This window comes from Larus michahellis, chromosome 2, assembly GCF_964199755.1.
Source record: "Larus michahellis chromosome 2, bLarMic1.1, whole genome shotgun sequence".
Taxonomy (NCBI): Eukaryota; Metazoa; Chordata; class Aves; order Charadriiformes; family Laridae; genus Larus; species Larus michahellis.
In genome coordinates this window covers 71,773,411-71,787,751 of record NC_133897.1, presented here as the reverse complement: position 1 = coordinate 71,787,751, position 14,341 = coordinate 71,773,411, and the positions used below count along the sequence as shown (strand labels likewise).

General features: G+C 47.6%; 1 protein-coding gene across 2 annotated transcripts; it reads right to left on the bottom strand.

Moving 5' to 3' along the window:
- Positions 1-24: 24 nt before the first annotated feature.
- On the bottom strand, positions 25-11,797 carry SIRT5 (sirtuin 5). 2 transcript variants are annotated; one of them, XM_074575848.1, is made up of 9 exons: positions 11,644-11,797; positions 11,200-11,332; positions 8,544-8,677; positions 6,857-7,082; positions 5,187-5,274; positions 4,205-4,258; positions 3,191-3,314; positions 2,234-2,349; positions 25-295 (listed from the first exon to the last, which is right to left on the bottom strand). In XM_074575848.1, exons 2-9 carry the CDS (start codon positions 11,312-11,314, stop codon positions 220-222), a joined length of 933 nt encoding a protein of 310 aa, XP_074431949.1. In that variant the 5' UTR covers positions 11,315-11,332; positions 11,644-11,797; the 3' UTR covers positions 25-219. The 2 variants fall into 2 exon arrangements, with proteins under 2 accessions (XP_074431949.1, XP_074431948.1); XM_074575847.1 differs by lacking the exon at positions 11,644-11,797 and adding an exon at positions 11,434-11,539 and having other exon boundaries at positions 31-295.
- Positions 11,798-14,341: the final 2,544 nt, after the last annotated feature.

The following is a 14,341-nucleotide window of genomic DNA, read 5'->3' as shown; positions in this document are numbered from 1 at the left end:
CCGCAGACAGACAAGGCCCAGAGAGCGGCGGCCACCAGAGGTGTCGGCGGCGGGGCCTGAACTGGCCGCCCCGGGCCCCGCCGCCCGTTTATTGCCGTGGGGAGCAGGAGAGGGGACAGCCCGGCCGCCCCGCCGCCTCCCTCCACCCACACGCCCGCGCCCCCGCCGCGCTGGGTCCCGCCGGGCCCGGCCTTTGCCCCGCCGGTCGCTCCGAGGTGCTCAGGAGATGATCTCCGTTTCGTGTCGGGCCAGCGCCGGCGGCAGGGTGGTCCCGCAGGGGCCCGGGAAGTGGAACCTGTAAGGAAAGAAGCAGCAGCCGGGTTTTGTTTTTTTTTGGTTTTTTTTGTTTTGTTTTTTTTTCTGGCAGTGCCCGAGTGCATTGGGCAGGCAGGTTAGTCCTGCTGCTGAGGGAGGGCGCTTTGGCCTTGTAGGACCTAGGGTCAGGCTTCAGCTTCATAGTTGTGTTTTCAGTGTAAGTTAATTTCACCAAGAAATCATGGAATGGTTTGGGTTGGAAGAGATCTTAAAGATTACCTAGTTCCAATCCACCTCCCACTAGACCAGGCTGCTCAAAGCCCCATCCAGCCTGGCACAAACTTGAACAATTCCAGGGATGGAGCATCCACAGCTTCTTTGGGCAACCTGTTCCAGTGCCTCACCGCCCTCACAGTAAAGAATTTCTTACGAATATCTAATCGAAATCTACCTCCTTTTAGTTTAAAACTGTTACCCCTAATCCTATCACTACATGCCCTTGTAAAAAGGACCCCTGGATGTAAAAAGGAACCTGGATGAAGGGATAGAGTGCACCCTCAGCAAGTTTGCCGATGGCGCAAAGCTGGGGGGGGTGGCTGACACACCAGAATGCTGTGCCACCATACAGAGAGACCTGGACAGGCTGGAGAGCTGGGCAGAGAGGAACCTTATGAAATTCAACAAGGGCAAGTGGAGGGTGCTGCACCTGGGGAGGAATAACCCCATGTACCAGTACAGGTTGGGGGCTGACCTGCTGGAGAGCAGCTCAGTGGAAAGAGACCTGGGAGTCCTGGTGGACAACAGGACGAGCATGAGCCAGCAATGTGTCTTTGTGGCCAAGAAGGCCAATGGCATCCTGGGGTGCATCAAGAAGAGTGTGGCCAGCAGGTCGAGGGAGGTCATCCTCCCCCTCTACTCTGCTTTGGTGAGGCCGCACCTGGAGTGCTGTGTCCAGTTCTGGGCTCCCCGGTTGAAGAAGGACAGGGAACCGCTGGAGAGGGTGCAGCAGAGAGCTACCCAGAAGATTAGGGGACTGGAGCATCTCTCTTATGAAGAAAGGCTGAAGGATTTGGTTCTCTTCAGTCTGGCAAAAAGATGACTGAGGGGGGATCTTATCAACACTTACAAATACTTAAAGGGTGGGTGTCAGGAGGATGGGGCCAGGCTCTTTTCAGTGGTGCCCGGGGACAGGACAAGAGGTAACGGGCACAAACTTGGACATAGGAAGTTCCACCTAAACACGAGGAGGAACCTCTTTACTTTGAGGGTGGCAGAGCACTGGAACAGGCTGCCCAGAGAGGTGGTGGAGTCTCCGTCTCTGGAGACATTCAAAACCTGCCTGGACGCGTTCCTGTGCAACCTGCTCTAGGTGACCCTGCTCTGGCAGGGGGGTTGGACTAGGTGATCTCCAGAGGTCCCTTCCAACCCTATGATTCTGTGGTTCTGTGAAAAGTCCCTCTCCAGCTTTCCTGTAGGCCCCCTTCAGATACTGGCAGCTGCTGTAAGGTCTCCCTGGAGCCTCCTCCAGGCTGAACAACCCCAGCTCCCTCAGCCTGGCCTTATACGGGAGGTGCTCCAGCCCTTTGATCATCTTTGTGGCCCTCCTCTGGACCCGCTCCAACAGGTGCATGTCCTTGTGTTGGGGGCTCCAGAGCTGGATGCAATACTCCAGCTGGGGTCTCAGAGCAGAATAGAGGGGGAGAATCACCTCCCCTGCTGTGCTGGCCACGCTCCTTTTGATACAGCCCAGGATGCAGTTGGCCGCCCGGGCTGCAAATGCCCCAAATGCCCATTGCCGGCAATCTTACTAGCACAATCATCTTTTCTTACTAGAAAAAAATAATATTTCTTAAGCATTGGGGGAAAAACTAGATCGTGTCTGTTTAAAATTTTTCTAACCATTTTAGCAGTTCAATGCAAAAGACGGTGAAGACAGAGGGGACTAAAGTTTACTAGTTTAAAAACGTCAGAGCTTTACCTGAATCTGTCTGTAGCAGGAGTGGCTTCCATGTTAAACTCTGCAACTGGCACTCCTCTGGCAGACACCTGAGGGGCAAACATAGCGGCAGGATACACCACGGAGGAGGTCCCCACCTGCAGAGACAGGGCAAAAAATCATGAGTGTAGCAGGCCACTAGTTAAACAGACAGAACCAATCCAACCCACAAGGTAAGGACCCTTCTCAGAACACAGGAGGCAGAAAACCACTAAAGCATGGAAGATCCCTACTCAAATGAAACCAAATCGATATCTGTTATTTAGTGTCACTGCACATGTAGGTATTTAACATAGCGTAAGAATCAGGAATTGTTTCTCTGATGCAACTCAAAGCCTGTTTGTGCATTATAACTATAGATTTAAAAAAAAAAAAAATCCCAGAAAGACAAAATGGCCGCCTTTGCCTGCAGGAAAACAAAACAAGATGTTCCTTCTGTTACTCAAGATTGTTCTGTGAAGGGTACACAATATTCTGAGCAAGTGTTTTGGTCAGCGATCTGGAATGTACGTGGCATGTAAACAACCTCACAAAAAAAGTAGCACGTGATAACTGCCAGCTGCCTTCCTACAACATTGTGTCACCTTTTTTTAAACTGAGCATCAAAATAATTATATTTTTCACTGTTTGAGAAATTCAACAGCTAAACAGTATTAGCTAACCTTTAATACTTGAACCTCTAACTCCTGTGTACGCTAGAGGCAGACTGCAGATGCCAGCTGAGCAAGATGCACACGTGCTGAACCTGTTAGCTGCTGAGTAGTCTATCTACATTTTCAAACCTTGTGGCCTTTTAATATTTTACGCTTAACACTAGAGAGTCCCCCAGGGGCTTTTGGCTCCCCTGGGGAAGTGCGGACGCATCTCCTTTACCCAGAGGCTGCAGTGCCCTTCGCGTGGCTTCCCTGACGGTTAAGAGGTAAGGGAAGCGGCACTCACCACCAAGCAGAGGTCGCATATCTCAAGCTCCTTCTCAACTGCTGTGAGAATGTCAGGATCCAGGGTTTCACCAAACCACACAACATGGGGACGCAGGAGCCCATTGCAGCCGTCCTCCTCGCACCTATTTAAAAATCACAACGTCACGCATTACGCTGCTGACGGGGATGTTTCAAGCTGCAAAATGGCAAAGCAGTTTTCATTCTCATTTGGGCATGTCTCACCAGCCCTCACTTCTTCTCCCTTCTCCTTCACAGCCCTCCCCACACCCTCCTCTACCACGTGCTGGACTGAAGGCAGCTGAAGCCGTGCTACATGCGTGTGTTGGAAGTACACACATGCTGCCTCATCACACAGAACGGGTTGCTGAACAGTTTGCTCAGCTCAGATACTTAATTGCGTCTCCCCCTTAGTCAGCTCCTGAAATGCATGAAACTTAAAACATAGCATGTGCTACAGACTTCGGCCTCCATCAGCTTTAATAAACTGGCCAACAGGTTTTTAAGGAGAATGTCAACTGTAAGACAAAAGCATCACGTTCACCTTTTTTCCTTAGGAACCAGATGAAAAATAGGGTGGTTTCTTGCATCTGCAACTAGCTAAGGCGAAGCTTCAGCCATTATAAGAAAAGCAGCATGGCACATTTAATGCCTGCAAGGGACTGTGCAGTGGCTGTACCCCAGCACGGTGTTCCAGGCTGACTGAGTTTCTTACTGCATTTCTCCTACTACACTTCCTACAAAACCCCTGAGTTTAGGCATGTTAAAGCTTGCTGCTCAAGTACACAAACATGCAATCCCTTTAGCATCATGGTAAACTTCTAGTTTAGACAACTTCCTGTTGTCTGCTGTCTCCTGTAACTTTAATTCATTTCTCTGGGCTGAAGTCCTCCCCTCTTTTTCTCCTGTAGAATGTCTCGGTGTCCTTCCAAAACTATGTGAGCAGTAATATAAGCCTTCGAGATGCACAAAGCATGAAGAGGTAACAGCAAAAAACAAAGCGGTCCATACATACTGAGGAAGGTCTTCAACTGGAATTGCGGCGTCTTCTGTTTCAGGATCCGGAGCCCTGAAGTTACAAAATTGAAATACATATTCAGTCGTATAAAGTACACTTTATATGTTAATAAAAACTCTGAAGCACACTCTCCAATCAAGGAATCTTTGTGACTTCAGCCTACTTCAACACCTACTACAACCCTAAAATACCACACACAGGGCAGGCAGGCATTTGTCCAGAATTATCCCAGAGCTGAGCAGCTGTAATAAGCTGGGCAAAGTCTGTCAAAGGCACAACAAGTATTTACGGAGCTATCTAAAGATCTGGTGAAATGCAAAGGGAAAAAAACCCTAAAAATCTATGAGCGTATGCCTGTCCCCTGCACCTTATTTTTAATGGTGAAAAGAAGAGGATGAATAGAAAAAGGAGACCGAAGGATTCTTCTGCAGCTTTTTGAAGTTGCAGAAATCCTGGGAACTGATGCTTCCCTCCTGATTGTTTCACACATCTGTGTTTTGAGACCCATAATCATAACACTGTTATTGATGAGTTGAAAGACAAAAGGGGCTCAAGAGATGCAGAAGAGGACAATCCATGTATCAAGTGATCACAGTCCAATTTAAGGAATAAGCATCCGATTTAATAAAAAACCTGGGAGGTGAAGAGGATGGGAGTAAGCACACATTCTCAAAGAGTACAATTAGTTGATGCCCCATATGAGAGTTTCCAAGCATCTGAAATTGTTCTAAGTAAAACAAATATAATGTTGTGCTAACTGAGAGATTAACAGTTACCCATTCACAGACTTATGTCTCCCTGATGTTACTAAACAGTATATTTGCGTCTCAAAACAGCTGTGTAAAATTTAAGCGTTGATACTACTAAAGGAAAATGGGGTGGTTTACTGATACTCCTGTACGCTCCTAAAATGGCTCCTTGGCTATTGAACAGCAGACAAAGTAGAAAATACAGAGAGTTTACAAGGCAGATGTATTACCCTTTCCCGGCCAATGCGGGGCATATCGGACTCTTGTAATTTGCAGCCACGTTTCCACAGTTGGTGCATCGAGTTTTAAATAAACTACCTGAAACGCACAAAGAGAAAACATCAGGGATCGAGCGATTGCTGTGAGGCATGGCTCATGTCGTATGAGTGCTCGTGTTTATCCCGGATGGCCTTTATTTGTCTTTGAAGACGATACCTTGTGGGGAACCCGCCGCATGAACTTAACAGCCAAGTGTTGGAACCTGGCAGCGTTATGAACGAGACGCTGTATACACAGCGCGTACACATCCTTCTGTTCAGCATCCCACGGTGACCAGCACCATAGTTAAGCACAGACCAGGCCCAGCAAAGACAGACACAGCCCTTTCAGCTGAAAGGCGGCGGCGACCAACAGCACCAGTCTCTCTAAGCTGTGACTTAGCACCTTGTTCTACCTCACCACACGACTAATGCACAGCCTTGTAAGAGTGTTTCAGAGGAAAATCATTATTTAAAGTATCACTGACGGAGGTGATTTCTGCTTATTATTTCTCCCCTTAAACCAGAAATGTTTTCTAAAAATAAATAGATATGCTGTTTAACGCTATTTTGTTTTATGCAAACTCCCCAACCCCAAGACTTCTGTAGAGTTACTGATGTGCTGTAGAGAGGCACAATACTACCAAGAGTTTAAAATTGGTTCTATTTTGTAAAGAATAAGGATAATCAAAATTAAACTATACCCAAGGCTTTACCCTAGGATCCACAACTGCAAAAAAATCCATGCAGGTTTCCTGTGTCCAAATCACAAAGTAGCGATGGGAAATCCCATTTATACCTTTTGTGATACTTAAGTTAAAAAGCATCATCGTGCTGGAGAAGCAGGATGGGACTTTGTCCTGGGAGACTTTTCACTCTGCGGCAGGGGCTGCAGAGTGGAGAATGGAGGAGTGGGGGCACCTCAAGGGATGGAGAAGGTCCTCCCCACCCTCGTCCTCTCCACACCCCTGGACTTCCTCAGGTCCAAAAGCCCCGCTGACGCCCCATGGGCTGCACCTGCGTTGTGCTCCTCCAGCACTTTGTGGGAGAGAGGACAGGAACAAGGAATGCCACTAACTACAGGGAAGAGAGAGGGAGTCCCACTGGCTGCAGGAGAGAAAGGTTAAGGGAATCTCATCCGTTTCCAGCCCCTTGTTCCTCCTGTAGCCAAGGACCGCAGAGGTGGGTCTTTGAAGAACAGGACAGGACAGGGGGAAAGCACCGGGGCTGGGAAGACCAGCCTTGCCAATACACCCGTTACTGGTGGCAATACTGGTGTGGTACCACCACTACCACACAGTGGAAATCCTCATGGATTCTTTTCCCCTTTTCTAAGCGAAATCAGCCAAGTGTCACTATCCACATGTACTCAAGTGGACCTGAGGCAAAACTGAGCAAGCGGGAAGGGAGAACCAGCTCCTACGTACTGTCAGAAACCAGTAAAATAGAAAGATGAGAAATAAAGAGAGGCTACAAGGTATCTGAAACAACTTCCAAAAGAGAACAGGGTGATATTGTAAATAACTTCATGCAAGTCATTATCATTTTAAAGACAAATTTCTTTTCTCCCAGCACTTATTCTGCTCTCTCTTCTCCCCCCCGAGGTTTGCTGGCCTGTAGCAGACAGGTAAGTTGATTCTTACCGTGAATTTCTAAGAGGTGCTTTGTGCCTGCCTTTCTGTGTAGTTCATCGATATTCTGAGTAATGACCACAACGCTCCTTCCTTGCTTGCTCAGTCGCTTTTCGCACTCTGCGATGGCAATGTGTGCAGGATTTGGATGTTTACTCAACATCACTTCCCGCCGATAATGGTAAAATTCCCATACACGAGAAGGGTTCCGCGCAAAAGCCCCCGGGCTAGCCAGCTCCTGGAAAAGACATAACAATTCATTCTGCCAAAGAAAGAGCAAGAAAACCCCCTCCCCAGATGAATCCTGGTAGTTGACTCTCATTTACGCTGCTACTAGCACAACAAGATAATCAAAAGCAGATTATTTATAACCAGATGCAGTTGACGAGAATATAGTTCAATAGCCCTTACGAGGATGACAAGTCAAGTATCTTATCAAATGAGGAAATAACTGATATCGATGGCGTGGTACATGGTTTTACGTAGTACACTCGGACCTTATTCTGTGCTGCCCTACCAACTGTGAGGAGTTTAGTACAGCACAAAGGAAGAGGAGATATTTCAATGCACACGATCTTTGGCATTCAAAACTCTCTTTTCTGCAGCAGCCATAAAACTCAGCATCGTGGATATATTTCCTTTACTAGCAATTTCTTTTCTGTCTTAAGTGTAACACGAGCCAAATTACAGCCATTGTCAAAACCAAAGTCTAATGTCATGGCTTTTATGTGCTGGTAAAATCTAAGCTATACTTTTCACACTAACTTTAATTTTGCCTTGTCTTTTTTTTTTAAACGAGGAGTAGCTCAGTCTAATGCTTCAGTGCACAATTCTACTGATGTAAAAACGCTGAATGGAAGCTTTCTGATGCAGAAGGCATTTATACACACGTATGCTTTATTTGAATTGATAGTCACTGAAAGAAAAAACGCATCTTTAGATTCAAACCATCTTGAAAAAAATCATCTCTCCGACCCCTTTTTAACTTCATCAAATCTTTCATGAATGCCGTCTTTAAAAAACAGAAAGACGGCAAATGTTATTGCAGTGTTTGGGGTAACAGTTAGTGGCGGTGTAAGGGTTACTGGAAGCACCTGCAGCACCACGCAGGGTCAGACTCAGGAGGCACCGATGCAACTGGCACATTTTGCCGCGGAGAGAGACAGAGCTTGTGGGAGAACTGAGGACCATGAGGAACCCTGCCCCCAAACAAAAAAAAAAACAACAACAAACCCTAAAATATTTTTAAAGACTATTAGGAGAAACCAAGATTAAAAGAAAACAACTAGTTGTTATCATCGGTTCTGTCCTTTGCTATTTTGGTAAATGGTTCTTATGAGTTTAAAACATTAAAGGCCCCATGAGGTAGGAAAACGGTGAGGGTGTCAAAAGATGAGCAAGCAGCTAAGCTGCAAGGCAGCAAGAAAACAAGGAGGTAGAAAGACGCAGAGCTGTCTGCAAGAACATTGTTTTTCCCAAAAAACTGGTAAACCAAAGACAGAAAAGCAGTTGCAGCCGCCCAAAGCAGCCCCCCAGGGGACGGGGGGAGCTGCAGGGAGAGCTCCATCCCCACCAAACCACCACCGGCACACTTCCACCCTCGAAGGTGGAAGCTTCTTCCCGGCTTCTTCTGACCCTTCACGCTCACCTACCTGATGAACAGAGAAGGGCAGACATGTGCCACCACCTGTGTGCCTACCTGGGCTTGCCACTTTCTCCAGAAGCCTCCAGCCCCTCTGAAGGTGGGAACTCCGCTCTCCGCACTGACACCGGCTCCTGTGATAATGGCTATATGCTTCGCCTTGGCAAACACTTCTCGAAAATCAGCCATATCTACGTGTGGGGAGGAAAACCGGACAGCTCTTCAAACACTTACGCTTTGACATAAGAGGCCAGACAGACAGTGCTGGCGGACTTAGGGCTTCCACATACGCCTCCCATAACTTCAGTATCAGAATACCAATTTTTTTCTGAGTTTCCGTATATTGGAATTTGAAGGGCAATTCCTGGAGATCCTCAAAAATACACATGAGCAAGCCCAGTGGGGTAACGTGTTAAACTATGAATACACTCAGTATGTGAAAGACAGAGCCTTAAGCTAAAACCCCACACCAGATGCTACCTTGATAACAGTTGCCACCACCACCCAGGAGCAGTTTGCTTTCTAATTGTAAGGTAAGATGCAGAGATGAAAAAGATTTATGCTTTGTTACAAAGTATCGCCTTCAAAATTAAGGTAATTTGAGAAAACGCATTTCCTCCAGAGGCATCTTGCCCATTTTTTAGGTTTGCAGTTGTATTTTCTATTTTTGAATGTATATTCCCTCCATTTTTCCCTGCACGGTAAAGTAACTTGGGAAAAAGACAGGAGATTTCCTTCGTGCTTTTCTAAGAGTCAAAACAAGATTAAAAAGGAACAGGTCAGCTACAGAGAGACAAAAAAAATTCTCTTCCAGTTTACCTCAGATACTAATTTTAAAGCAACATATTTTAGAATCACAGAATGGCTGAGGTGGGAAGGGACGTCTGGATATTGGCTAGTCCAAACCCCCTGCTCAAGCAGCGTCAGCAGGAGCAGATTGTCCAAGACCGTGTCCAGTCAGGTGGCTTTTGAGTATCTCCAAGGATGGAGACTCTCCCACGCCTCTCTGCACAACCCATTCTAGTGTTTGACCATCCTCACAGTAAAAAGGTTTTTCTTGTGTTCAGATGGAATCTCGTGTGCTTTAATTTGGGTCCACCTTGTCTTCATTCCCTCCCATCAGGTGTTTTTACCCATTGATAAGATGCCCCAGAGCCTGGTCTCCTCCAGGCTGAGCAACCCCGGCTCTTTCAGCCTCTCCTCACACGTCAGATGCTCCAAGCCATTTATCATCTTTGTGGCCCTTCGCTGGACTCTCTCCAGTAAGTCCGTATCTCTCTTGTAATGGGGAGCTCAGACCAGACCCAGCATTCCAGGTGTGTCTCAGCACTGCTGAGCAGAGGGGAAGGATCACCTCCCTCCATCTGCTGGAGACGCTCTGCCGAGTGCAGCCCAGGGCAACCACCAGCCTTCTTTGCCACAAGGGCTCATGGCTGGCTCATGGTCAAACTGGTGTCCACCAGGACCCTCAGGGCCTTTCCTGCTGTTCAGTCCCGGCCTGTCCCGGTGCATGGGGCTATTCCTCCCCAGGGGCAGGACTTGACATTTCCATTTGCTGAACTTCGTGAAGTTCCTATAAGCCCACGTCCCCAGTCTGTCAAGGTCTCTCTGGTTGGCAGCATGACCCTCTGGCGTATCAGCCATTCCTCCCAGCTTTGTGTCATCTAGAAACTTGCCAAGGGTACACTCTGCCCCATCATCCAGACCATTAATGAAGGTGTGAAACAATTTTGGCCCCTCTATTGACTCTTACAGTACACCGTCACCACTGACTGGCCTCCAGGTGAAATCTGACCTGCTGATCACAGCCCCAGTCTTTGCATTTTACTGGGTGTTTGTTTGTTTGTGTTTTGTTGTGTTTTTTTCCAACCAAAGGCAGGTAAATTTTTATAAGGAGAGACAGTAGCTGGAGAAACCCCAAGACCCACACTGGAGAAGCCCCAAGACCCATAGCACAAGAGCCGTAGAACTAGGCAGAGAACACTACGATTCTGACACCGGCTGTTGCAAACCAAACCTCAACAGCCCCGGAACATGTAAAGATGAGGCCAAAAGCCCCCCTAGTCCAGTCTCCAGGCTCCGACAGAGGCCCAATGCTGATGCTCAAGGCAGCAGAAAAAGCAAGTGCACCCTGGCTACCCAACTGTTCGGGGTTTTGCCGTCATACCCGTGAAGTTCTGTGCCCAGTTTTCAAGTTAAAGCACATCCTCGAATTGAAAAAAAAAAACCAAAAGAAACAACACAAACCGCAGAACCCCCCAAACAAACAAAAAAGAAGATATTTGCTATTAGACTGAACAGGGCGCCTGGGGCTATCCAAAACCCTGCTCCTGCATCGTTGCAAACGCTCGAGGCCCTCCGTAATTCTTGTACAAAGAAATAAGGAGTGAGTTTTATTACCCATTAGGAGTATGAAAAGGAAATGCAATTAACTAGCATTAAATACTAAATACAAGTGCTAAAAATGCGCCACCAGGCAATCACGCTGACTGCAACTACGCGAGGGTTTTTGGAAATATACAGAATACAGAGAGAGAAGATAAATTTTAGCAGCTAGGGGAAAAAAAGTAAATCAACTCCACGCTCTTCTAAATGTTTTGAATTAAACTATAGATCTCACCTACGACACGAAACCTCCTGGAATTTCACATCTAGCTTAAAAAAAAAAAAAAGACCTGCGGAGGACGCTAAAGCAAATTAACAGATGCCTTACTTGAACTAGGACGAGCCATTTCCAAGGACAACTTGTGTTTCCTCGAAGCCGCAGCCCGAAGACACGCTGGGGAAACCAACCTCCTCGCCGTCAATCGCAGGAGACTCATCGGCATCCCTCGGAAACACTCGACCTGCGAAGAAACAAAGGAAAAAAAAAACAAAACAGGTATAAATATATATTTTTTTTTTTTCTTACCCCCCTGTACCTTTAATTCCCCCCCCCCCAATCAACCTCAGCGCTGCAAAACACATCTCGAAGCTGCCACCCAGCCTACGTGCAGCCGCCCGCCTGCAGAAGGGCGAAGGGGAACCGCGCCGGAGGACGGAGCCCCGCCGAGGGGGAGGCGGCGGCGGCCGCCGCCGCCTCCCCCTCGGCGGGGCTCCGTCCTCCGGCGCGGTTCCCCGGAGGCCGCGGGTTCGCGTCCCGCCGGGGGCAATTTACCGGTAGCCGGTGGCTCCGCCGCGCCGAGGCCGAGGCGTGCGGCTCCCCACGTCCCGCCTCCGGGGTTTGCGGGGCGGACCCTCGGCTCGGCTCCGCTCCGCCCCTGTCTCGCCTGTCCCCGTTAAGGTCCCGCCCGTAAGGCTGCGATGCTGAGGCAACAGGGACAGATCGCTTTTTTTTTTTTTTTTTTTCTTTTTAACGAGGAAGGCTCTTTTTAGCTTGTTTTTCCGCAGAAAAAAAGACAGCAGCCGCTTTCATCCCGGCCTCTTCCTCTCCACCCTTCCCCAGCAACTTTCAATCTCTTCAACCCTTTTCAGTCAAGCTGAGATTTCACTCCCCCCCCCCCCCCCCATGAATTCTGCAAATTACCAGCTCAGCAGATTACAAGGACCCCAAAACACGCACCCAGCCTTGGGAAAGGCTGAAAGGCACGTCCCACCATGCTCCATGAAGTGCTCTTTTAAGTCATAGAATCACAGAATGGTTTGGGTTGGAAGGGACCTTAAAGATCACCTAGTTCCAACCCCCTGCCATGGGCAGGGACACCTCCCACTAGACCAGGCTGCTCAGAGCCCCATCCAGCCTGGCCTTGAACACCTCCAGGGATGGGGCATCCACAGCTTCCCTGGGCAACCTGTTCCAGTGTCTCACCGCCCTCACAGTGAAAAAACGAAGTCCACCACCCTCTCACCAGCCCAGGGAGCAGCTCCGACCTCTGACCCGGCCCCTGGGTACGGGCACAGGGAGCGACAGGAAGGCAGGGTGTGAAGAATACCCAGATGTTGCTCCCATGGCCTTGCAGCCCAGGTTTTCTTCATTTCACTGCTTCACAGCGCTTCTTGCTACTTACATCATAACAGCATATAATATTCTGCCTCCAGCTACAAACATGAAGTCTTTTGTGGGGGAAGATTCGAGAGCGCCAGCAGCACTGATTAAACGCTCGGCTTTTGCTTGCTGGACTCTACTGGCTGTTCTCCAAGCACTCTGGCCAAATCTCCATAAATGCATGTACACTTGAAAAAACAACACACAATAAATTCAGAAAAGAAGATAAAGGCCAGCATCATCTCCTCCAACACCGTAACTATCCCGATGGTCAAAATCATGTAAATCCCATCTAGACTGGGAAAACCACCGAGACAACAGGTTTGTTCTGGCAGCTCCGACAAATGAGGGATTGGCTCTGCCCTACGTTATTCGGTATTATGACCGGGGTTGTTTTTTTTTTTAAATTGAGGTTTTAGTATGGATTGTACATCGTGCTTATTAGGCGGCGTATTTCAGATGCTGGTTAAGGTAACATTTAAAAAAAACAAAGCAATTTGCAGTTGGACCATCACCACGTTATTCCACCCATTACAAAGTTCAACACAGCAAACTACTAGTCTAACATTACTAATGGAAAACCTGCTTCTGTGTTTAGGTACCAGAATTTGAGGAGCACATCAACTAAAATGCTTGCATTTCCACATTACCTCATCACGCTCATGAGACAATTTGCTCCTGACTTTAAATTAACCCAGGGCAGGGCATGTTAACATGTGAGGTTTGCGAAAGTACAGGTCTTTCAGTAATAACAGAAGTCAAGACGGCACAGGTTATGCAAAGTGTGTAGAGCACAAAACTAGGTTGGCTTGTTTAGGTTCCTCCAGCATGTCTAGATTGTAGACCCTAAGTTCAGCTGATGCTAACCTGGTGTAAATACTGAATCTTTGCCATAAGAAAATGGCCACATCAGTTTCAAAATTGTTTGCGGTGGCGTCGGACAAATACATTTATGCAAATGCGCATGGATACACAGACATATGCGTGCGTATAATCTGCATAATGGTTTTTAGAAAAAAGTGACATCTAAAATTAACTTGAAGACTGTGGTGTTGGGTGTAGGTACCTGGCAGTGTGCTAGAGTCATTTGTGCCTGATAAAATACTTCTGCATAAAGCATTTTTTTCTATTATAGTAATCTCTTCCAGCAGCAGTATCATTAATGCAGCGAGAGCAACTCTAGGTGGACACCAGAACTATGAAATGTTCTGCGAAGATATTAACTTCGCCAAAATCAATTAACAGGCAAGAATGCTGTCTCAGAGGAGCCAAAAGCTACATCAAGGGCAAGTACAGTGAACTTCGCACCCCTGGCTCGTGCTCCCCCCCCAGCGCATTTCCCTCCCAGCTGCCAACTGTGTTGTACGCAGCTGAGGCATTTACATATTTAGCAATGAATCCGCCTTGTCGCTCTTCCAGGAACTTGACCCGTCTCCCCTTGACCCACAGAACACCATTCTCTCTGGCAGGAGCTCCCCAGCTCCGCTCCCCCTCCTGCGAAGGACGGGGAAAGCAGCGGCGGGGGAAGGTGTATCCACAGGGGCTGCTCTTCTCCTCTTCACGCTGCATGAACCAGTCAGTGCTAAAACGGGTGAATACCATCCAGTCTTCCACTCCAATCGTATTTTCCTTCAGTATTTTTACAAAGTACTTTGCATCTGTGCACCGTCAGCTAGAAACAGCTTACTATTTGACCATGAAATCTCGTTGTTGTACCAAATACAAGCAAAACGGTTGTGGTGGTTTTTTTTTTTTTTTTAAATCCCAAGTAAACAGTCTGTATTCTAACACACAATAGGTCTGTACCAATTAAATACAGTATGGCAGTATATAAATTACAGTTCTTTACAGTAAATAGTAAAATACGAGA